Source organism: Corvus hawaiiensis, unplaced genomic scaffold (assembly GCF_020740725.1).
Source record: "Corvus hawaiiensis isolate bCorHaw1 unplaced genomic scaffold, bCorHaw1.pri.cur scaffold_32_ctg1, whole genome shotgun sequence".
Classification (NCBI taxonomy): Eukaryota; Metazoa; Chordata; class Aves; order Passeriformes; family Corvidae; genus Corvus; species Corvus hawaiiensis.
In genome coordinates, this window is record NW_025963366.1 from 38,594 (window position 1) to 61,007 (window position 22,414).

The window sequence follows — 22,414 nt, forward strand, 5'->3', positions numbered from 1 at the left end:
CCCCAGTGCTCCCAGTAACCCACCAGTGCTCCCAGTAACTCACCAGTGCTCCCAGTAACCCACCAGTGCTCTCCCAGTCACCTCCCAGTGCTCCCAGTAACCCACCAGTGCTCTCCCAGTCACCTCCCAGTGCTCCCAGTAACCCACCAGTGCTCTCTCAGTCACCTCCCAGTGCTCCCAGTAACCCACCAGTGCTCTCCCAGTAACCCACCAGTGCTCCCAGTAACCCACCAGTGCTCTCCCAGTCACCTCCCAGTGCTCCCAGTAACCCACCAGTGCTCTCCCAGTCACCTCCCAGTGCTCCCAGTAACCCACCAGTGCTCTCCCAGTCACCTCCCAGTGCTCCCAGTAACCCACCAGTGCTCCCAGTAACCCACCAGTGCTCTCCCAGTAACACACCAGTGCTCCCAGTAACACACCAGTGCTCCCAGTCACCCCCAGTGCTCCCATCCCCCCCCTCCCCCAGTGCTCCCAGTGCTCCCAGTAACCCCCAATGCCCTCCCAGTGCTCCCAGTAACAGCTCCCAGTGCTCTCCCAGTACTCCCAGTAATCTCCCAGTACCCCCCAGTGCTCCCAATAACCTCCCAGTGCCCCTCCAGTGCTCCCAGTGACACATCCCAGTAAGGTCCCAGTAACCTCCCAGTGCTCCCAGTAACCCCCAGTGCTCCCAGTAACCCACCAGTGCTCTCCCAGTCACCCCCCAGTGCTCCCAGTAACCCACCAGTGCTCTCCCAGTCACCCCCCAGTGCTCCCAGTAACCCACCAGTGCTCTCCCAGTCACCCCCCAGTGCTCCCAGTAACCCACCAGTGCTCCCAGTAACCCACCAGTGCTCCCAGTCACCCCCAGTGCTCTCCCAGTCACCCCCCAGTGCTCCCAGTCACCCCCCAGTGCTCCCAGTAACCCCCCAGTGCTCCCAGTAACCCACCAGTGCTCCCAGTCACCTCCCAGTGCTCCCAGTAACCCACCAGTGCTCCCAGTAACCCACCAGTGCTCCCAGTCACCCGCCAGTGCTCCCAGTCACCCCCAGTGCTCTCCCAGTCACCTCCCAGTGCTCCCAGTAACCCCCCAGTGCTCCCAGTAACACACCAGTGCTCCCAGTAACCCACCAGTGCTCCCAGTCACCCCCAGTGCTCTCCCAGTCACCCACCAGTGCTCCCAGTAACCCACCAGTGCTCCCAGTCACCCCCCAGTGCTCTCCCAGTCACCCGCCAGTGCTCCCAGTAACCCACCAGTGCTCCCAGTCACCCCCAGTGCTCCCAGTAACCCACCAGTGCTCCCATCCCCCCTCCCCCAGTGCTCCCAGTGCTCCCAGTGCTCCCATCCCCCCTCCCCCAGTGCTCCCAGTGCTCCCAGTAACACACCAGTGCTCCCAGTAACACACCAGTGCTCCCAGTCACCCCCAGTGCTCCCAGTGCTCCCAGTGCTCCCATCCCCCCCTCCCCCAGTGCTCCCAGTAACACACCAGTGCTCCCAGTCACCCCCAGTGCTCCCATCCCCCCCTCCCCCAGTGCTCCCAGTGCTCCCAGTTCCGGCCCCGCCTCCTCCCCCCTCCCACAAAGGCCGGGCCGAGCCCCGCCCCCCTCCCAGTCCGGCCCAGTTCCGCCCAGTTCCGCCCAGTTCCGCCCAGTCTGGCCCAGTTCCGCCATGAGCAGCAGCACCGACCCCCCCCCCAGGAAGGTAACGGAGCCCCCAGTAACTCCCAGTAACTCCCAGTACCCTCCCAGTACCCTCCCAGTACCCCCCGGGACCCTCCAGTGCTCCCAGTGGCCCCCAGTAACCTCCCAGTAACCCCCAGTGCCCCCTCCCAGTAACCCCCAATACCCTCCCAGTTACCCCCAGTAACCTCCCAGTAACCCCCAGTGCTCCCCAGTGCTCCCAGTGCCCCCCTCCCGGTAATCCCCTAGTGCTCCCAGTAATCCCCCAGTGCCCCCTCCCAGTAACCCCCAATACCTTCCCAGTAACCTTCCAGTGCTCCCAGTAACCCCCAGTTTGCCCCAGTGCTCCCAGTAACCCCCAGTATCCTCCCAGTAACCTCCCAGTGCTCCCAGTGACCCCCAGTATCCTCCCAGTAACCCCCAGTGTTCCCAGTGCTCCCAGTGCCCCCTCCCAGTTCCCCCAGTATCCCCAGTACTCCCAGTCCATCCCAGTCTGTCCCAGTTTGATCCAGTCCCTTGCAGTCCTCCCCAATCCCCTCCCAGTCCCTCCCAGTTTGTCCCAGTCCATTCCAATCCCCCCCGCTCCCCAGTTTGTCCCAGTTTGTCCCAGTTTGTCCCAGTTTGTCCCAGTCCCTCCCATCCCCTCCAACCCCCCCAGTCCCTCCCAGTCCCCCCCAGTTTCCCCCAGTCCATCCCAGTCCCCTCCCAGTTCCCCCCCCGCAGTCTCTCCCAGTCCCTCCCAGTCCATCCCAGATCCTCCCAGTCCATCCCAGTTCCCTCCCAGTCCCTCCCAGTTACCCCCCAGTCCCTCCCAGTCCATCCCAGTCCCTCCCAGTCCCTCCCAGTCCATCCCAGTCCCCTCCCAGTCCATCCCAGTCCCTCCCAGTTCCCTCCCAGTCCCTCCCAGTTCCCTCCCAGTCCATCCCAGTTCCCTCCCAGTCCCTCCCAGTCCATCCCAGTTCCCCCCAGTTCCCTCCCAGTCCATCCCAGTCCCTCCCAGTCCATCCCAGTTCCCCCCAGTTCCCTCCCAGTTCCCCCCAGTTCCCTCCCAGTCCCTCCCAGTCCCTCCCAGTCCCCTCCCAGTCCATCCCAGTCCCTCCCAGTCCATCCCACTCCCTCCCAGTCCCTCCCAGTCCATCCCAGTTCCCTCCCAGTCCATCCCAGTTCCCCCCAGTTCCCTCCCAGTCCATCCCAGTCCCTCCCAGTCCCTCCCAGTTCCCTCCCAGTTCCCTCCCAGTCCCTCCCAGTCCCTCCCAGTCCATCCCAGTCCCCTCCCAGTCCATCCCAGTCCCTCCCAGTCCATCCCACTCCCTCCCAGTCCCTCCCAGTCCATCCCAGTTCCCTCCCAGTCCATCCCAGTTCCCCCCAGTTCCCTCCCAGTCCATCCCAGTCCCTGCCAGTTCCCTCCCAGTCCCTCCCAGTTCCCTCCCAGTCCCTCCCAGTCCATCCCAGTCCCCTCCCAGTCCCTCCCAGTCCATCCCAGTCCCCTCCCAGTTCCCTCCCAGTCCCTCCCAGTTCCCCCCCAGTCCCTCCCAGTCCCTCCCAGTCCATCCCAGTTCCCCCCAGTCCATCCCAGCCCATCCCAGTTCCCTCCCAGTCCATCTCAGTCCCTCCCAGTTCCCTCCCAGTCCATCCCAGTTCCCTCCCAGTCCATCTCAGTCCCTCCCAGTTCCCTCCCAGTCCATCTCAGTCCCTCCCAGTCCCTCCCAGTCCATCCCAGTTCCCCCCAGTCCATCCCAGTCCATCCCAGTTCCCCCCAGTTCCCTCCCAGTTCCCCCCAGTCCATCCCAGTCCATCCCAGTTCCCTCCCAGTCCCTCCCAGTTCCCCCCCAGTCCCTCCCAGTCCCTCCCAGTCCATCCCAGTTCCCCCCAGTCCATCCCAGTCCATCCCAGTTCCCCCCAGTCCCTCCCAGTCCCTCCCAGTCCCTCCCAGTCCCCTCCCAGTCCATCCCAGTCCATCCCAGTCCCCTCCCAGTTCCATCCCAGTCCCCTCCCAGTTCCCTCCCAGTCCCTCCCAGTTCCCCCCCAGTCCCTCCCAGTCCATCCCAGTTCCCCCCAGTCCCTCCCAGTCCCTCCCAGTCCCTCCCAGTCCCCTCCCAGTCCATCCCAGTCCATCCCAGTCCCCTCCCAGTTCCCTCCCAGTCCATCCCAGTTCCCCCCAGTCCATCCCAGCCCATCCCAGTTCCCTCCCAGTCCATCTCAGTCCCTCCCAGTTCCCTCCCAGTCCATCCCAGTTCCCTCCCAGTCCATCTCAGTCCCTCCCAGTTCCCTCCCAGTCCATCTCAGTCCCTCCCAGTCCCTCCCAGTCCATCCCAGTTCCCCCCAGTCCATCCCAGTCCATCCCAGTTCCCCCCAGTTCCCTCCCAGTTCCCCCCAGTCCATCCCAGTCCATCCCAGTTCCCTCCCAGTCCCTCCCAGTTCCCCCCCAGTCCCTCCCAGTCCCTCCCAGTCCATCCCAGTTCCCCCCAGTCCCTCCCAGTCCATCCCAGTTCCCCCCAGTCCATCCCAGCCCATCCCAGTTCCCTCCCAGTCCATCTCAGTCCCTCCCAGTTCCCTCCCAGTCCATCCCAGTCCCTCCCAGTTCCCCCCCAGTCCCTCCCAGTCCCTCCCAGTCCATCCCAGTTCCCCCCAGTCCATCCCAGTCCATCCCAGTTCCCCCCAGTTCCCTCCCAGTTCCCCCCAGTCCATCCCAGTCCATCCCAGTTCCCTCCCAGTCCCTCCCAGTTCCCCCCCAGTCCCTCCCAGTCCCTCCCAGTCCATCCCAGTTCCCCCCAGTCCATCCCAGTCCATCCCAGTTCCCCCCAGTCCCTCCCAGTCCCTCCCAGTCCCTCCCAGTCCATCCCAGTTCCCCCCAATTCCCTCCCAGTCCCCCCAGTTCCCTCCCAGTTCCCTCCCAGTCCCCCCAGTTCCCTCCCAGTCCCTCCCAGTCCCTCCCAGTTCCCTCCCAGTCCCTCCCAGTCCATCCCAGACCCTCCCAGTTCCCCCCAGTCCATCCCAGTCCATCCCAGTTCCCCCCAGTCCCTCCCAGTCCCTCCCAGTCCCTCCCAGTCCATCCCAGTTCTTCCCAATTCCCTCCCAGTCCCCCCAGTTCCCTCCCAGTCCATCCTAGACCCTCCCAGTCCATCCCAGTTCCCTCCCAGTCCCTCCCAGTCCATCCCAGTTCCCCCCAGGCCCTGCGGGAGCGGCTCCGTCGGCAGCGCCTGAACCGGGCCCTGGAGCGGCTGCGGCGCCTCCTGCTGGAGGCCACCGGCGAGCGGGTGGGGCCCTGTCGCGACAGGGGCGGCGATATCGCGATAGGGGCGGGGAGATATCGCGACAGGGACGGGGAGATATCGCGATAGGGGCGGGGAGATATCGCGATAGGGGCGGCACTGTCGCGATAGGGGCGGCCAGACTGCGACGGGATCGCCACGGGAGCGGCCATATCGCGATAGAGGTGGAGATATCGCAATAGGAGCGACGCTATCGCGACAGTATCGGAGCGACACGATGGCGATGCTGGGGGCGCCGTGGCGATATCGCGACAGTATCGGGGTCGCCGTGGCGATATCGCGACAGTATCAGGGTCGCCGTGGCGATAGCGCGACGCTGTCGCGATGGGGGGGCCGTATCCTGACGGGAGAGCCGCTATCGCCGCGATATCGCGGCGCTATCGCGACGATACCGGGAGTATCGTGGCGATACAGTGAGGATCTCGTGATACGCTGATGGGAGCGGCCGCTATCGCGACAGAATCGTGGCGATGTAATGGCGATATCGCGATTATCACCGCGATATCGCGATGGGAGCATCGCTATCGTGACAATATCGCAGCGATATCGTGACGGTATCGCGATTATCACCGCGATATCGTGGCTATCGCGACGGGATCGTGGCGATATCGTGGCTATCGCGACGGGATTGTGGCGATATCGTGGCTATCGCGACGGGATCGTGGTGATATTGTGGCTATCGCGACGATGCTGCAGCTCTGTCACGACTCTCGTGGCTCTGCTGCGGCTCTGTCGCGACATTGCTGGGAGCTCGATCGGGGCTTTATTGTGACACTATCACGACACCGTCTCTCTATCGGGGCTCTGTCGGGGCTCTATCGCGACATAACCAGGGCCGCTCTCGGGGCTCTATCGTGACACTATCGGGGCTCTATCACGACACTCTCGGGGCTCTATCGCGACGTTATCGGGGCTCTATCGCGACACTCTCGGGGCTCTATCGCGACGCTATCGGGGCTCTATCGCGACACCATCGGGGCTCTATCGCGACGCTATCGGGGCTCTATCACGACACTCTCGGGGCTCTATCGCGACGCTATCGGGGCTCTATCGCGACACCATCGGGGCTCTATCGCGACGCTATCGGGGCTCTATCGCGACGCTATCATGGCTCTATCGCGACGCTATCGGGGCTCTATCGCGACACCATCGGGGCTCTATCGCGACGCTATCGGGGCTCTATCGCGACACCATCGGGGCTCTATCGCGACGCTATCGTGGCTCTATCGCGACGCTATCGGGGCTCTATCGCGACACCATCGGGGCTCTATCGCGACGCTATCGGGGCTCTATCGCGACACCATCGGGGCTCTATCGCGACACCATCGGGGCTCTATCGCGACATCATCGGGGCTCTATCGCGACGTTATCGGGGCTCTATCGCGACACTCTCGGGGCTCTATCGCGACGCTATCGGGGCTCTATCGCGACACCATCGGGGCTCTATCGCGACGCTATCGGGGCTCTATCACGACACTCTCGGGGCTCTATCGCGACGCTATCGGGGCTCTATCGCGACACCATCGGGGCTCTATCGCGACGCTATCGGGGCTCTATCGCGACGCTATCATGGCTCTATCGCGACGCTATCGGGGCTCTATCGCGACGCTATCGTGGCTCTATCGCGACGCTATCGGGGCTCTATCGCGACACCATCGGGGCTCTATCGCGACGCTATCGGGGCTCTATCGCGACACCATCGGGGCTCTATCGCGACACCATCGGGGCTCTATCACGACGCTATCGGGGCTCTATCGCGACATCATCGGGGCTCTATCGCGACACCATCGGGGCTCTATCACGACACTCTCGGGGCTCTATCGCGACGCTATCGGGGCTCTATCACGACACCATCGGGGCTCTATCGCGACGCTATCGGGGCTCTATCGCGACGCTATCGGGGCTCTATCGCGACGCTATCGGGGCTCTATCGCGACACCATCGGGGCTCTATCGCGACGCTATCGGGGCTCTATCACGACACCATCGGGGCTCTATCGCGACGCTATCGGGGCTCTATCGCGACGCTATCGGGGCTCTATCGCGACGCTATCGGGGCTCTATCGCGACACTCTCGGGGCTCTATCGCGACGTTATCGGGGCTCTATCGCGACGCTATCGGGGCTCTATCGCGACACCATCGGGGCTCTATCGCGACGCTATCATGGCTCTATCGCGACGCTATCATGGCTCTATCGCGACACCATCGGGGCTCTATCGCGACGCTATCGGGGCTCTATCGCGACACTCTCGGGGCTCTATCGCGACGTTATCGGGGCTCTATCGCGATGCTATCGGGGCTCTATCACGACACTCTCGGGGCTCTATCGCGACGCTATCATGGCTCTATCACGACACCATCGGGGCTCTATCGCGACACCATCGGGGCTCTATCGCGACGCTATCGGGGCTCTATCGCGACGCTATCATGGCTCTATCGCGACGCTATCGGGGCTCTATCACGACACCATCGGGGCTCTATCGCGACGCTATCGGGGCTCTATCGCGACACCATCGGGGCTCTATCGCGACGCTATCGTGGCTCTATCGCGACGCTATCGGGGCTCTATCGCGACGCTATCGGGGCTCTATCGCGACACCATCGGGGCTCTATCGCGACGCTATCGGGGCTCTATCGCGACACCATCGGGGCTCTATCGCGACGCTATCGGGGCTCTATCACGACACTCTCGGGGCTCTATCGCGACACCATCGGGGCTCTATCGCGACACCATCGGGGCTCTATCGCGACGCTATCGGGGCTCTATCGCGACGCTATCATGGCTCTATCGCGACGCTATCGGGGCTCTATCACGACACCATCGGGGCTCTATCGCGACGCTATCGGGGCTCTATCGCGACACCATCGGGGCTCTATCGCGACGCTATCGTGGCTCTATCGCGACGCTATCGGGGCTCTATCGCGACGCTATCGGGGCTCTATCGCGACACCATCGGGGCTCTATCGCGACGCTATCGGGGCTCTATCGCGACACCATCGGGGCTCTATCGCGACGCTATCGGGGCTCTATCGCGACACCATCGGGGCTCTATCGCGACGCTATCGGGGCTCTATCACGACACTCTCGGGGCTCTATCGCGACACCATCGGGGCTCTATCGCGACGCTGCGGCCCCGTCGTGACGCGAGGCCCCTCCCCCGCAGCGGCTGCTGAACCCCAGGGTGGAGAAGGCCGAGATCCTGCAGGGGGCGCTGCGGTTCCTGCGGGCCCAGCCCCGCCCAGGTCTGTGCCTCCGCTTCCCCTGCCCCCGTTCCCGGGTTCCCGGTGTTCCCGGTGTTCCCGGCATTCCCGGCATTCCCGGCGTTCCCGGCGTTCCCGGGTTCCCGGCGTTCCCGGCGTTCCCGGCGTTCCCGGCATTCCCGGCGTTCCCTGTCCCCAGCAGAGCCACGGGGCCGCCATGACGAGGACGAGGACGAGGACGAAGAGGAGGAGGAGGAGCTGCGGCGCCATTTCCGCCGTGGCTACCAGGCCTGCCTGGCCCGAGCCCGGCGCTTCCTGAGCGGCGTCTCCGGCCCCGCCGGCGCCGCCGGCCCGACCCAGAAAGGCCTCGGGAGCGATTCCGGGGCTGCCGGGCACCGCGGGCACGCCGGGCGACGGGGCAGGGCCGGGGGCACCCGTGGTGGCCGCGGTCGTGGCCTTGGTGGTGACCACGATGATGGACCAGGTGGTGACCACAGTGATGGACCAGGTGGTGACCACAGTGATGGCCTTGGTCATGTGTCCACTCGTGGCCTTGGTGGTGACCCCAGGGGTGGCCTTGGTCATGTGCCCAGTCCTGGCCTTGCTGGTGACCCCGGGGGTGGCCTTGGTGGTGTGTCCACTCATGGCCTTGGTCGTGTGTGCACTCATGGCCGTGGGCATGGCCTTGGTCATTTCATCACTGATGACCCCGGTCAAGTGTCCACTCATGGCCTTGGTGGTGACCCTGGGCATGGCCTTGGTCACGTGACCGGGGGTGACATCAGTCGTGTCCTGGGTGCTGTCACCGGTCTTGGTCATGGTCTCAGTGGTGACCACAGTTGTGGTCAAGGTCTTGGTCTTGGTCAAGGTCTTGCTTTTGTCCCCAGTGGTCACCACAGTCATGGTCCAGGTCATGGTCACGGCCTTGGTCATGTGTCCAGTGGTCACCCCAACCATGGCCTTGGTCTTGGTCATGGCCTTGGTGTTGGTCATGTGTCCAGTCATGGTCTTGGTCTTGGTCATGTCCACAGTAGTGACCCCAGTCATGGTCTTGCCGTTGGTCTTGGTCTTGTGTCCAGTCATGGTCTTGGTCTTGGTCGTGTCCTCAGTGGTGACCCCAACCATGGCCTTGGTCTTGGTCTTGGTCTTGTGTCCAGTCATGGTCTTGGTCTTGGTTGTGTCCTCAATGGTGACCCCAACCATGGCCTTGACCGAGTGACCTGTGGTGACCCCAGTCCTGTCCCTGGTCATCGCCTTAGTCATGGTCAAGGCCTTGGTCCTGTCCGCAGTGGTGACCACGATGACCGTTATGGTCTTGGCCATGTCCCCAGTGGTCACCCCAGTCATGGTCAAGGTTTTGGCCTTGGTCCTGTCTGCAGTGGTGGCCATGATGACCATCAGGCTCTTGGCCATGGTCTTTGTCTTCTCACCAGTGGTGACCACAGTCATGGTCAAGGCCTTGGGCCTGTTGCCGGTGGTGGCCACGATGACCATCGAGGTCTTGGCCATGTCCCCAGTGGTGACCCCAGTCATGTCCCCAGTGGTGACCCCAGTCATGGCCATGGTCCCAGTGGTGACCCCAGTCATGGCCCCAGTGGTCACCCCAGTCATGGTCATGGCCCCAGTGGTGACCCCAGTCATGGCCCCCGTGGTCACCCCAGTCATGGCCATGGTCCCAGTGGTGACCCCAGTCATGGCCCCAGTGGTCACCCCAGTCATGGCCCCAGTGGTCACCCCAGTCATGGCCATGGCCCCCGTGGTGACCCCAGTCATGGCCCCAGTGGTCACCCCAGTCATGGCCATGGCCCCCGTGGTCACCCCAGTCATGGCCCCAGTGGTCACCCCAGTCATGGCCATGGCCCCAGTGGTCACCCCAGTCATGGCCCCAGTGGTCACCCCAGTCATGGCCATGGCCCCCGTGGTGACCCCAGTCATGGCCCCAGTGGTCACCCCAGTCATGGCCATGGTCCCAGTGGTGACCCCAGTCATGGCCCCAGTGGTCACCCCAGTCATGGCCATGGTCCCAGTGGTGACCCCAGTCATGGTCCCAGTGGTGACCCCAGTCATGGCCATGGCCCCAGTGGTCACCCCAGTCATGGCCATGGTCCCAGTGGTGACCCCAGTCATGGTCCCAGTGGTGACCCCAGTCATGGCCCCAGTGGTCACCCCAGTCATGGCCCCAGTGGTGACCCCAGTCATGGCCCCAGTGGTCACCCCAGTCATGGCCATGGCCCCCGTGGTCACCCCAGTCATGGCCCCAGTGGTCACCCCAGTCATGGTCAAGGTCATGGCCAAGGTCAAGGTCAAGGCCTCGCTCCCGTCCCCGTTGAAGTCCCTGAGGCCAAGATGGCGGCACCGGGCGGGGGCTGGGTCTGGAGACCCTGGCCCTGAACTGGGGGGACTGGGATGGACTGGGAGGGACTGGGAGGGACTGGGAGGGACTGGGGGGGGGAACTGGGAGGGACTGGGGGGAAATGGGGGGGGGACTGGGAGGAACTGGGAGGAACTGGGACAAAATGGGAGAGACCGGGAGGGACTGGGGGGAACTGGGGGGAACTGGGAGGGACTGGGGGGGACTGGGACAAAATGGGAGAGACCAGGAGGGACTGGGGGTGGTCTGGGGGGAACTGGGATGGACTGGGAGGGACTGGGGGGAACTGGGGGAGACTGGGAGGGACTGGGGGAACTGGGACAAACTGGGAGGATACTGGGGGAGGGTTGTCTGATGTACTGGGAGGAATGGGGGATTTTAACTGGTTATACTGGGAGAAAGGCGGGATTTAACTGGGTGAACTGGGAAGTAGATGGGGTTTAACTGGGTTTAACTGGTTATACTGGGAGACAGGCGGGATTTAACTGGGTGAACTGGGAAGCAGATGGGATTTAACTGGTTATACTGGGAGGAAGGTCTGGTTTTAATGGGGTGGACTGGGAGGATGAGGAGCCTCCCAGTTCCCTCCCAGTTCCCTCCCAGTTCCCTCCCAGTTCTCCCAGTCTGTCCCAGTTCTCCCAGTTCCCTCCCACTTGTCCCAGTCCATCCCAGTCCCTCCCAGTTTTCCCAGTTGCCCTCCCAGTTCTCCCATGGGAGGGGGATCCCAGTCCTGACCCCAAACTGGGAGAACTGGGAACGGCTCCAGGGGAACCTCGGGGCTCCCAGCGTCGATTTTGGGGTGAAAACCGAAGGATTTGGGGTCCCTGAATTCCGGGTTTTTGGGGAATTTCGGGAAGGGCCGGAATTCCCGGATTTTGGGGAATTTCGGGAAGGGCCGGAATTCCCGGATTTTGGGTTTCGATGGAATTTTGGGTTCCCCTTTTCCGGGCCCGATTCGGGGCCCCTCCCCCCCGAATTCTCGGGGTTTTTTGAGGGAAAAATCCCAATAAAAAATAAAATTTTAAAAATCCCAGAATTCCCGGCTGGAATTGTGGGGTGGGGGGGTCCCTATAGGGGATGGGGGGGGCCCTATAGGGGTGGGAGGGGCCCTATAGGGGATGGGGGGTTCCTATAGGGGTTGGGGGGCCCTATAGGGGATGGGGGGGGCCCTATAGGGTTGGGGGGTTCCTATAGGGGTTGGGGGGTTCTATAGGGGTTGGGGGGGGCCTATAGGGGTTGGGGGGGTTCCTATAGGGGTGTGGGGGGCCCTATAGGGGTGGGGGGGGGCCCTATAGGGGTGGGGGGGGGCCCTATAGGGGTGTGGGGGGGCCCTATAGGGGTTGGGGGGTTCTATAGGGGTTGGGGGGGCCCTATAGGGGTTGGGGGGTTCCTATAGGGGTTGGGGGGGGCCTATAGGGGTGTGGGGGGCCCTATAGGGGTGGGGGGGGGCCCTATAGGGGTGTGGGGGGGCCCTATAGGGGGTTGGGGGGGGCCCTATAGGGGATGGGGGCCCTATAGGGGTTGGGGGGGCCCTATAGGGGTGGGGGGGGCCCTATAGGGGTTGGGAGGGCCCTATAGGGGGTGGGGGGGCCCTATAAGGGTGGGGGGGGTTCCTATAGGGGTGGGGGGGGGCCCTATAGGGGTGGGGGGGGTTCCTATAGGGGTGGGGGGGGGCCCTATAGGGGTGGGGGGGGGCCCTATAGGGGTGGGGGGCCCTATAGGGGTTGAGGAGTCCTTTTGGGGCTGGGGGATCCCTCTGTGGGGGGTCCCTATGGGGTCGAGGGGGGTCCTATAGGGGTGGGGGGGGGGTCCTGGTAGAACTGGGAGGTTCCTATAGGGCGGGGGGGTTCCTATAGGGGTGGGGGGTTCCTATAGGGTGGGGGGTTCCTATAGTGGTGGAGGGGTTCCTATAGGGGTGGGGGGTTCCTATAGGGGTGGGGGGTTCCTATAGTGGTGGAGGGGTTCCTATAGTGGTGGAGGGTTCCTATAGGGTGGGGGGTTCCTATAGGGGTGGAGGGGTTCCTATGGGGGTGGGGGGTTCCTATAGGGGTGGGGGGGTCTCTGTAGGAGTGGGATGTCCCTTGGGGGAGCTTCCTATAAAGGGTGGGGGTCCCTATAGGAGGGGGGGTTCCTATGGGGTGGGGGGGTTTCTATAGGGGTTGGGGGTTCCTATGGGGTGGGGGGGTTCCTATAGGGGTGGGGGGTTCCTATGGGGTGGGGGGTCCTTATGAGGCTGGGGGGTTCCTATGGGGGACAAATGGGGGTCCCTATGGGGTGGGGGATTCCTATAGGGCAGGGGTTTCCTGGGGGGGGGCCCTATAGGGGGTGGGGGTCCCTATAAGGTTGAGGGGGGTCCTTATGAGGGGTGGGGAGTCCCTATAGGGGTGGGAGGCTCCTATAGGGGGTGGGGGGTCCCCGGGGGGGTCCTTTTAAGGGGTGGGGGGTCCCTAAAGAGGAGGAGGGGTCCCTATGGGGCGGGGGGGTTCCTATGGGGCTGGGGGGGTCCTTGTAGGACTGGGGGTCCCTGTGGGGGTGGGGGGGTTCCTATAGGGGTGGGGGGTCCCTGTGGGGGATTCCTATAAAGGGTGGGGGGTCCCTATAGGGGTGGGGGGTCCTTATGGGGTGGGGGGGTCCCTACAAGGGTGGGGGTTCCCTTTGGGGGACCAATGGGATCGCTATGGGGTGGGGGGGGGTCCCTATAAGGGGGGGGTCCCTATAAGGGGGGGGGGTCCCTATAAGGGGGGGTCCCTATAAGGGGGGGGGGTCCCTATAAGGGGTGGGGGGGTCCCTATAAGGGGGGGGTCCCTATAAGGGGGGGGGTCCCTATAAGGGTGGGGGGTCCCTATAAGGGGGGGGTCCCTATAAGGGGGGGGGTCCCTATAAGGGTGGGGGGGTCCCTATAAGGGGGGGGTCCCTATAAGGGTGGGGGTCCCTATAAGGGTGGGGGGTCCCTATAAGGGGGGGGGTCCCTATAAGGGGGGGGGTCCCTATAAGGGTGGGGGGTCCCTATAAGGGGGGGGGTCCCTATAAGGGTGGGGGGTCCCTATAAGGGGGGGGTCCCTATAAGGGGGGGGGGTCCCTATAAGGGTGGGGGGTCCCTATAAGGGGGGGGTCCCTATAAGGGGGGGGGGTCCCTATAAGGGTGGGGGTCCCTATAAGGGGGGGGTCCCTATAAGGGTGGGGGGTCCCTATAAGGGGGGGGGTCCCTATAAGGGTGGGGGGGTCCCTATAAGGGGGGGGTCCCTATAAGGGGGGGGCTGGGGGGTTCTGTGGCTCTGGGGGTCCCTTGTGGGGTTGGGGGGGGTTCCAAGGGGGGGGGGTTGGGGCTCTGGGGTCCTCCCCCCCCCGGAGGATCCCTGGAATCCCCCAAATCCCCCCCAAATCCCCGCCCTCCCCCACGCCCCAAACTTCTCCCAAATCCCCCAAAATTCCCCCCAAATCCCCCCAGATCCCCCCAAATCCCCCCAAAATCTCCTCACTGCTCCCACCCCCCAAATTCCCCCAAATCCTCCCAAATTCCCCCCAAATTCCCCCCAAATTCCCCCAAATCCCCCCAAAATCTCCTCACTGCTCCCACCCCCCAAATTCCCCCAAATCCTCCCAAATTCCCCCCAAATTCCCCCCAAATTCCCCCAAATCCCCCCAAAATCTCCTCACTGCTCCCACCCCCCAAATTCCCCCAAATCCTCCCAAATTCCCCCCAAATCCCCCCAAATTCCCCCAAATCCCCCCAAAATCTCCTCACTGCTCCCACCCCCCAAATTCCCCCAAATCCTCCCAAATTCCCCCCAAATTCCCCCCAAATTCCCCCAAATCCCCCCAAAATCTCCTCACTGCTCCCACCCCCCAAATTCCCCCAAATCCTCCCAAATTCCCCCCAAATCCCCCCAAATTCCCCCAAATCTCCCCAAAATCTCCTCACTGCTCCCACCCCCCAAATTCCCCCAAATCCTCCCAAATTCCTCCCAAATTCCCCCCAAATTCCCCCAAATCCCTCCAAAATCTCCCGGCTCCCACCCCTCCCCCACCCCTAAATCCCCCCAGTCTCTCCATTAATTAATATTAATTAACCAAACAGAATCAAAAGCAATCTCCAGGCATTATTTTTATTATTTTTTTAATTATTTTTGAATTTTTTATTTTTATTTTCGTTTTGCTTTTTGTTTTATGTTTGTTTTTAATTTTATTTTTTAATTTGATGTTTTAATTTTTATTTTTGTTTTTCTTTTTATTTAATTTAAAATTTTCAATTTTAATTTTAATTTCAATTTTGATTTTCATTTTCATTTTCATTTTCATTTATTTTAAATTTTTTTTCATTTTCATTTTCATTTTCATTTTTCATTTTATTTAAAAAATTTATTTTTTATTTTTCATTTTCATTTTCATTTAAAATAATTTTTTTACTATTTTTATTTTTTAATTTTAATTTTAATTTTAATTTTTATTTTTATTTTTGTTTTAATTTAAAAATTTTTAAATTTTTAATTTTTAATTTTTGATTTTTAATTTTTATTGAATTTTTATTTTTGGTTTTTATTTTTATTTTTAGATTTTAATTTTTTATTTTTATTTTTATTTTCATTTTTATTTTTATCTTTATTTTTATCTTTATGTTTATTTTTATTTTTGTTTATTTTTATTTTTGATTTTTGATTTTTATTTTGAATTTTCATTTTTGATTTTAATTTTTATTTTTGAATTTTAATTTTTATTTCCATTTCCATTTTTAATATTTTGGGATTTGACAGAATTCCCCCTTTCCCAGCAGATTTTTGGGATCGGATTTCACCTGAATTCCGCCAGATTCAGCAAAACTCCCGGATTTTCCTCATTTTTGATGTCCCGGGCGGATTTTTCCTGATGTGATTTTGTGTCTGGTGGAAAACTGGGAGAAATCTGTGAGGAATCGGAGAAAATCGGGAAAAATCCATGGAAAATGGCAGAAAATCGGGAAAAATCCATGGAAAATCCCAGAAAATTTGGTTAAATCTGTGAAAAATTGGGAGAAATCCACAAAAAATCCCTGAAAATTGGGAAAAATCCATGAAAAAATCAGAGAAAATTGGGAAAAATCTGTGAAAAATCACAGAAAATTGAGAAAAATCTGTGAAAAAATCCCTGAAAATGGGGAGAAATCTGTGAAAAATTGGGATAAATCCACAAAAAACCACAGAAAATCTTGATTCTTTTCCGTCTGTTGGAATCATTGCCCCCCAGTTTCGTTCTTCTCCATCCCCTTTTTGTCCTTTTTGAACCTCTTTTAGCAATTTTAACCCACTTTTAATCATTTCCCTCCATTTTAATCGTTTTAATCCCATTTTCTTCTTTTCCATCCTTTTTTAGTCCCTTAAAACCTCTTTTGGCCCTTTTTTTGTCCTGGTTTAATCCTTTTAGTCCTGGTTTAGTCCTTTTCCATCTCGTTTTCGTCCATTTTGTTCCAGTTGAACATTTTAATCCAATTTTAGCCATTTTTCTTTCCTGGTTTTATCCTGTTTTTATCCTGTTTTAATCCTGGTTTTAATCCCGTTTTTATCCCATTTTTATCCTGTTTTTATCCCGGCTTTATCCTGATTTTGTCCTGTTTTTATCCTGGTTTTATCCTGTTTTAATCCCTTTAATCCTCTTTTAGTCCTTTTTAATCCCCTTTTTTGCCTTTTTTTGAACCTCTTTTAGCAGTTTTAACCCACTTTTAATCATTTCCCTCCATTTTAATTGTTTTAATCCCATTTGCGTCTTTTTCATCGTTTTTTCATCCCCTAAAACCTCTTTTGGCCCTTTTCCATCCCACTTTAGTCCCTTTAGTCCTGGTTTTGTCCTTTCTCACCCTGTTTTAGTCCATTTAATCCAATTTGAGTCCTTTTGATCCAATTTCAGTCATTTTCCCTCCTGTTTTCCTCATTTCCCATCCCGTTTTCATCCTTTTCATCTCTTCTAATACTTTTAAGCCTGGCTTAGTCCTTTTTCAGCTGCTTTTTGTCCTTTTAAAATTCTTTTTTGGTAATTTTAACCCACTTTTAATCATTTTCCCTCCCATTTTAATCATTTTAATCCCACTTTAATCCCATTTTCTTCTTTTCCATCCTTTTTTAGTCCCTTAAAACCTCTTTTGGCCCTTTTTTTGTCCTGGTTTAATCCTTTTAGTCCTGGTTTAGTCCTTTTCCATCTTGTTTTCGTCCATTTTGTTCCAGTTGAACATTTTAATCCAATTTTAGCCATTTTTCCGTCCTGGTTTTATCCTGTTTTTATCCTGTTTTAATCCTGGTTTTATCCTGTTTTAATCCTGGTTTTATCCCGGTTTTATCCTGTTTTAATCCCTTTAATCCTCTTTAAGTCCTTTTTAATCCCCTTTTTTGCCTTTTTTTGAACCTCTTTTAGCAATTTTTATCCACTTTTAATCATTTTCCCTCCATTTTAATCGTTTTAATCCCATTTTCATCTTTTTCATCGTTTTTTAGTCACCTAAAACCTCTTTTGGCCCTTTTCCATCCCACTTTAGTCCTTTCTCACCCTGTTTTAGTCCATTTAATCCAATTTGAGTCCTTTTGATCCAATTTCAGTCATTTTCCCTCCTGTTTTCCTGATTTCCCGTCCTGTTTTCGTCTAGTTGAACATTTAATCCAATTTTAGCCATTTTTCTGTCCTGTTTTTATCCTGTTTTAATCCTGTTAAATAACCAGGAAAATTCTGGGGTTTGGGGGGAATTTTGGGCTCTGGTTGGGTTTCTAAAATATCGGAAATTTGTTGGGTGAAAAAGCGGCGTGGGAGGAGCCCAAACTTGGGTGGTTTGGCCAAAATTTCCTTTTTCCTGGAAAATTAATGGGAATTAACGAGTGGAAAGTTGATTTATGTCAATGTATGGACCACAAATGGTCGGTACGATAGAATGTGATAAATAATGTACAGTGAAATATCAGAAATGGTTATTATATATAATGTCAAATAACAGCTATAAAGAGATAGAGAATAAATGTAATCAATTATAAAATGATTGAAATTACATCTTAAAGATATATTAAATGTTACATTTAAAATATTGTGTAATAGTTCATTTTATATTTATTCAATACTAAGTGATTTTATATATAATATTAATTTCATTTTATATTTATTCAATAAATCAAAAATTGTATAATAAAATCATAATTAATTCTGAAATACACACAATTATATATAAATATATATGCAAAAATAGATAAAATACATAATATATATTACACGTATATATCTATAAAATAGAATATATAATGTAGATGTAATTATATATATTTATAATATATGAAATATAGAATATAGAATCTATTAGATACAATTATAATATATATTATATTTCATATAATACATAATATACAATATACATGTAATATGCAAAACATATATACAATACATAATAATATATAATATATAATATATATTATATAACATATAACATATGACATAACATATAACATATATATATGTAATTATATATAATTATAATCTAGAATTGTATATACTATATAGATACATAAAATAAACAGCAATACCTTATATGTGACATTTATTATATGAATATATAAAAATACATATAATGGCAAATTATTTTATATAAAATAAATAATTAGAGGTATACCATATATATAATATGATACATATTATATGATAGATAATATATAATATGTAATACATAAATATAAATATAATATATTATATATAATATATACCGTAATATATTATTATATATATTATATATATTTTAATAACATATATATTATTGTATTTATAGATATAATATAATAATTGTAATTATAAGAATTATATATATAATATATAATATATATAATAATATATATTATATATATTATTATTATATTACATACCTAATGTATTATATATTATATATATATTATATATTATATATCATATATCATATATCATATATACCCTAACATATTATATATTATACATTATATATTATATATTATATATTATGCATTTTAATATGCACAATATTTCTGATATATGATATATGCATATTAAATATGCATATAGAAACAAATAAAATATTTTTTATTTTATGCATACACGATTATATTTTATATATACTCATAGAATATTTGTTGTATATTTATACATATAGTAGTTGTTATATAATCTGATCTCTAATATGTATAAAATATGTTTAGATTGTAGAGAAGGATGCATAAAATATATATTAAAGGATACAAAGGTGAAATGCATAATTTATGTATATTATTATGCGTTAGTACATAAACCAATATGCAATATTTAGCTTTATATAGACACAAATACATTTGAAATATGTTTGTTTATATATATAATATATAATGATAAATACATAAATTATGTAAAAATATAAAAGGACCTTAATAGCTATAAAATAACTATAAAATAGCTATAAAATAGCTATAAAATATATAATGTGATAAATAGTACATCAATATATACAAATTGTATTAAAATCGTATTATGGCATTAGAATTGCAATTGGGATTTACAGATTCACACATATTTATTAAATATATATAGAATTATATCAATACGTTTTATATAATTTATCAAATGTTATTTGTAAGATATATTAATATCTGCAAAGTCAACATAATGTGATATAAAGTGCTATTTTCTATATTACATTATGGTATATAATACATTTTACATGATATAATATTTTTTACACGATATAATATTTTTTACATGATATTTCCACGTAAAGGAATAGAAATAAATGATGTAAAATCTACAGCAGCACAACAGAAGGTACCAAACCCTCCTGGAATTAGCCCAAAAATCCATAATTGAGGTAAAATCCTGTGGGAACCCCCTGGAGTAATTTTTTTTTTTTTTTTTCCCCCAAAAGTGCTGAAAATCACAAACTGGAGCTGGAGCTGGGCCAGAACTACCCCCCGAAATGGGCCTGAAACCCTCAAAAGTGGCGCTGCGCTGGAAATTGGAACTTTCTCACCTCCAGGAATTATTTCCCGCTTTTTCTGCCTCTCTGGCTCGTAAAAATAACTTCATTTATCGTAAGAAAAGAACATGTAACAAGTCCGTTTTTGTTAATTTAATTCAGTGCTGATTTATTCCACCCTAATTTATTCCGCGTTAATTTATTCAGGAAGTCACCGTCCCGCTGTTGTTACGTGGAATTTGCCCATTTCATCATTTTGGCTCTTCCCTCCAACTCATTATTTGGAACTGCGAATTTCAGTGGAAAACGAGGCCGTTGGGTGATTTTTGCACAACAAAAACGGAGGAATTCGGTAAATTTGATGCAAATATCGGCGTGAATGGCAGGAAAAAAGGGGTGAGAAATCCACCCCAAATTCCTCTTCCAGCCTCATTTCTGCGTCGCGAGGGTGGAGAAGGATTTAATTGCAGTGTTAATGAGCCTTTTTGTTATTATTTATTTCTTTTAATTAATTCCTATTGACGTGTAATTCCAGCCCCCCCCCCAGTGTTGTATTTTGAATTAGGGTGATCAAAAGAGGAGGTGTCCCTAAGATCCTAAATGGGGGAGAGAGGAAGAAATGGAGGAGGGAGTGAGGGATTGACCCCATGGAGGATCTGGAGCGGTTCCTGATCCCATGGAAAGGACCTGGAGCAGTTCCTGAGGTTTTGACCCCATGGAGAGGACCTGGAGAAGTTCCTGAGGTTTTGACCCCATGGAGAGGACCTGGAGAAGTTCCTGAGGTTTTGACCCCATGGAAAGGATTTGGAGAAGTTCCTGAGGTTTTGACCCCATGGGAAGGACCTGCAGCAGTTCCTGACCCCATGGAAAGCTCCTGGAGCAGTTCCTGAGCCCATGGAAAGGACCTGGAGCAGTTCCTGAGCCCATGGAAAGCTCCTGGAGCAGTTCCTGATCCCATAGGATCTGGAGTAGTTCCTGAGCCCATGGAAAGGACCTGCAGCAGTTCCTGAGCCCATGGAAGGATCTGGAGCAGTTCCTGACCCTATGAAGAGGACCTGGAGCAGTTCCTGAGGTTTTGACCCCATGGAAAGCTCCTGGAGCAGTTCCTGAGGTTTTGACCCCATGGAAAGCTCCTGGAGCAGTTCCTGACCCCATGGAAAGAACCTGGAGCAGTTCCTGACCCCATGGAAAGCTCCTGGAGCAGTTCCTGAGGTTTTGACCCCATGGAAAGAACCTGGAGCAGTTCCTGAGGTTTTGACCCCATGGAAAGAACCTGGAGCAGTTCCTGAGGTTTTGACGCCATTGAAAGGACCTGGAGCAGTTCCTGACCCCGTGGAAGGACCTGGAGCAGTTCCTGAGGTTTTGACCCCATGGAGAGGACCTGGAGCAGTTCCTGAGGTTTTGACCCCATGGAAAGAACCTGGAGCAGTTCCTGAGGTTTTGACCCCATGGAAAGCTCCTGGAGCAGTTCCTGACCCCATGGAAGGACCTGGAGCGGTTCCTGAGGTTTTGACGCCATTGAAAGGACCTGGAGCAGTTCCTGGCTCCATGGAAGGACCTGCAGCAGTTCCTGAGGTTTTGACCCCATGGAGAGGACCTGGAGCAGTTCCTGAGGTTTTGACCCCATGGGAAGGACCTGGAGCAGTTCCTGACCCCATGGAAAGCTCCTGGAGCAGTTCCTGACCCCATGGAAGCTCCTGGAGCAGTTCCTGAGCCCATGGAAAGCTCCTGGAGCAGTTCCTGAGGTTTTGGCCCCATGGAAAGAACCTGGAGCAGTTCCTGAGCCCATGGAAGGACCTGGAGAAGTTCCTGAGGTTTTGACCCCATGGAAAGCTCCTGGAGCAGTTCCTGAGGTTTTGACCCCATGGAAAGGACCTGGAGCAGTTCCTGAGGTTTTGACGCCATTGAAAGGACCTGGAGCAGTTCCTGAGCCCATGGAAAGGACCTGCAGCAGTTCCTGAGGTTTTGACCCCATGGAAAGAACCTGGAGCAGTTCCTGAGGTTTTGACCCCATGGAAAGCTCCTGGAGCAGTTCCTGACCCCATGGAAAGAACCTGGAGCAGTTCCTGACCCCATTGAAAGCTCCTGGAGCAGTTCCTGAGGTTTTGGCCCCATGGAAAGGACCTGGAGCAGTTCCTGAGCCCATGGAAGGACCTGGAGAAGTTCCTGAGCCCATGGAAAGGACCTGGAGCAGTTCCTGAGGTTTTGACCCCAAGGAAGGACCTGGAGCAGTTCCTGAGCCCATGGAAGGACCTGGAGCGGTTCCTGAGCCCATGGAAAGCTCCTGGAGCAGTTCCTGAGGTTTTGACCCCAAGGAAGGACCTGGAGCAGTTCCCGAGCCCATGGAAAGGACCTGGAGCAGTTCCTGAGGTTTTGACCCCAAGGAAGGACCTGGAGCAGTTCCTGAGCCCATGGAAAGGACCTGGAGCGGTTCCTGAGCCCATGGAAAGCTCCTGGAGCAGTTCCTGAGGTTTTGGCCCCATGAAAAGGACCTGGAGCAGTTCCTGAGCCCATGGAAAGGACCTGGAGCAGTTCCTGAGCCCATGGAAAGCTCCTGGAGCAGTTCCTGACCCCATGGAAAGCTCCTGGAGCAGTTCCTGAGCCCATGGAAAGGACCTGCAGCAGTTCCTGACCCCATGGAAAGAACCTGGAGCAGTTTCTGACCCCATGGAAGGACCTGGAGCAGTTCCTGACCCCATGGAAGGACCTGGAGCAGTTTCTGACCCCATGGAAGGACCTGGAGCAGTTCCTGACCCCATGGAAAGCTCCTGGAGCAGTTCCTGACCCCGTGGAAGCTCCTGCAGCAGTTCCTGAGCCCATGGAATGACCTGCAGCAGTTCCTGAGGTTTTGACCCCATGGAGAGGACCTGGAGCCGTTCCTGAGCCCATGGAAAGCTCCTGGAGCAGTTCCTGGAGGAAGGACCCCAGAGGAAGGGCATCCTCTCCCCGAGGAGGAGCCGGCGGCAGAAACGAACCTCCCATTCCCAAGCACGGACACCGAGC

General features: G+C 53.7%; 1 protein-coding gene across 7 annotated transcripts; it reads left to right on the plus strand.

Annotated features, from left to right (window-relative positions):
* The first annotated feature begins 1,609 nt into the window (after window positions 1-1,609).
* Window positions 1,610-10,560, plus strand: LOC125321033 (hornerin-like). 7 transcript variants are annotated; one of them, XM_048293455.1, is made up of 5 exons: window positions 1,614-1,678; window positions 4,827-4,913; window positions 8,093-8,171; window positions 8,329-9,484; window positions 9,713-10,560. In XM_048293455.1, the coding sequence occupies exons 1-5, from the start codon at window positions 1,646-1,648 to the stop codon at window positions 10,518-10,520; spliced, it is 2,163 nt and encodes a 720-aa protein (XP_048149412.1). In that variant the 5' UTR covers window positions 1,614-1,645; the 3' UTR covers window positions 10,521-10,560. The 7 variants fall into 7 exon arrangements, with proteins under 7 accessions (XP_048149409.1, XP_048149412.1, XP_048149411.1 ...); XM_048293454.1 differs by having other exon boundaries at window positions 8,329-9,477; window positions 9,628-10,560; XM_048293453.1 differs by having other exon boundaries at window positions 8,329-9,141; window positions 9,292-10,560.
* Window positions 10,561-22,414: the final 11,854 nt, after the last annotated feature.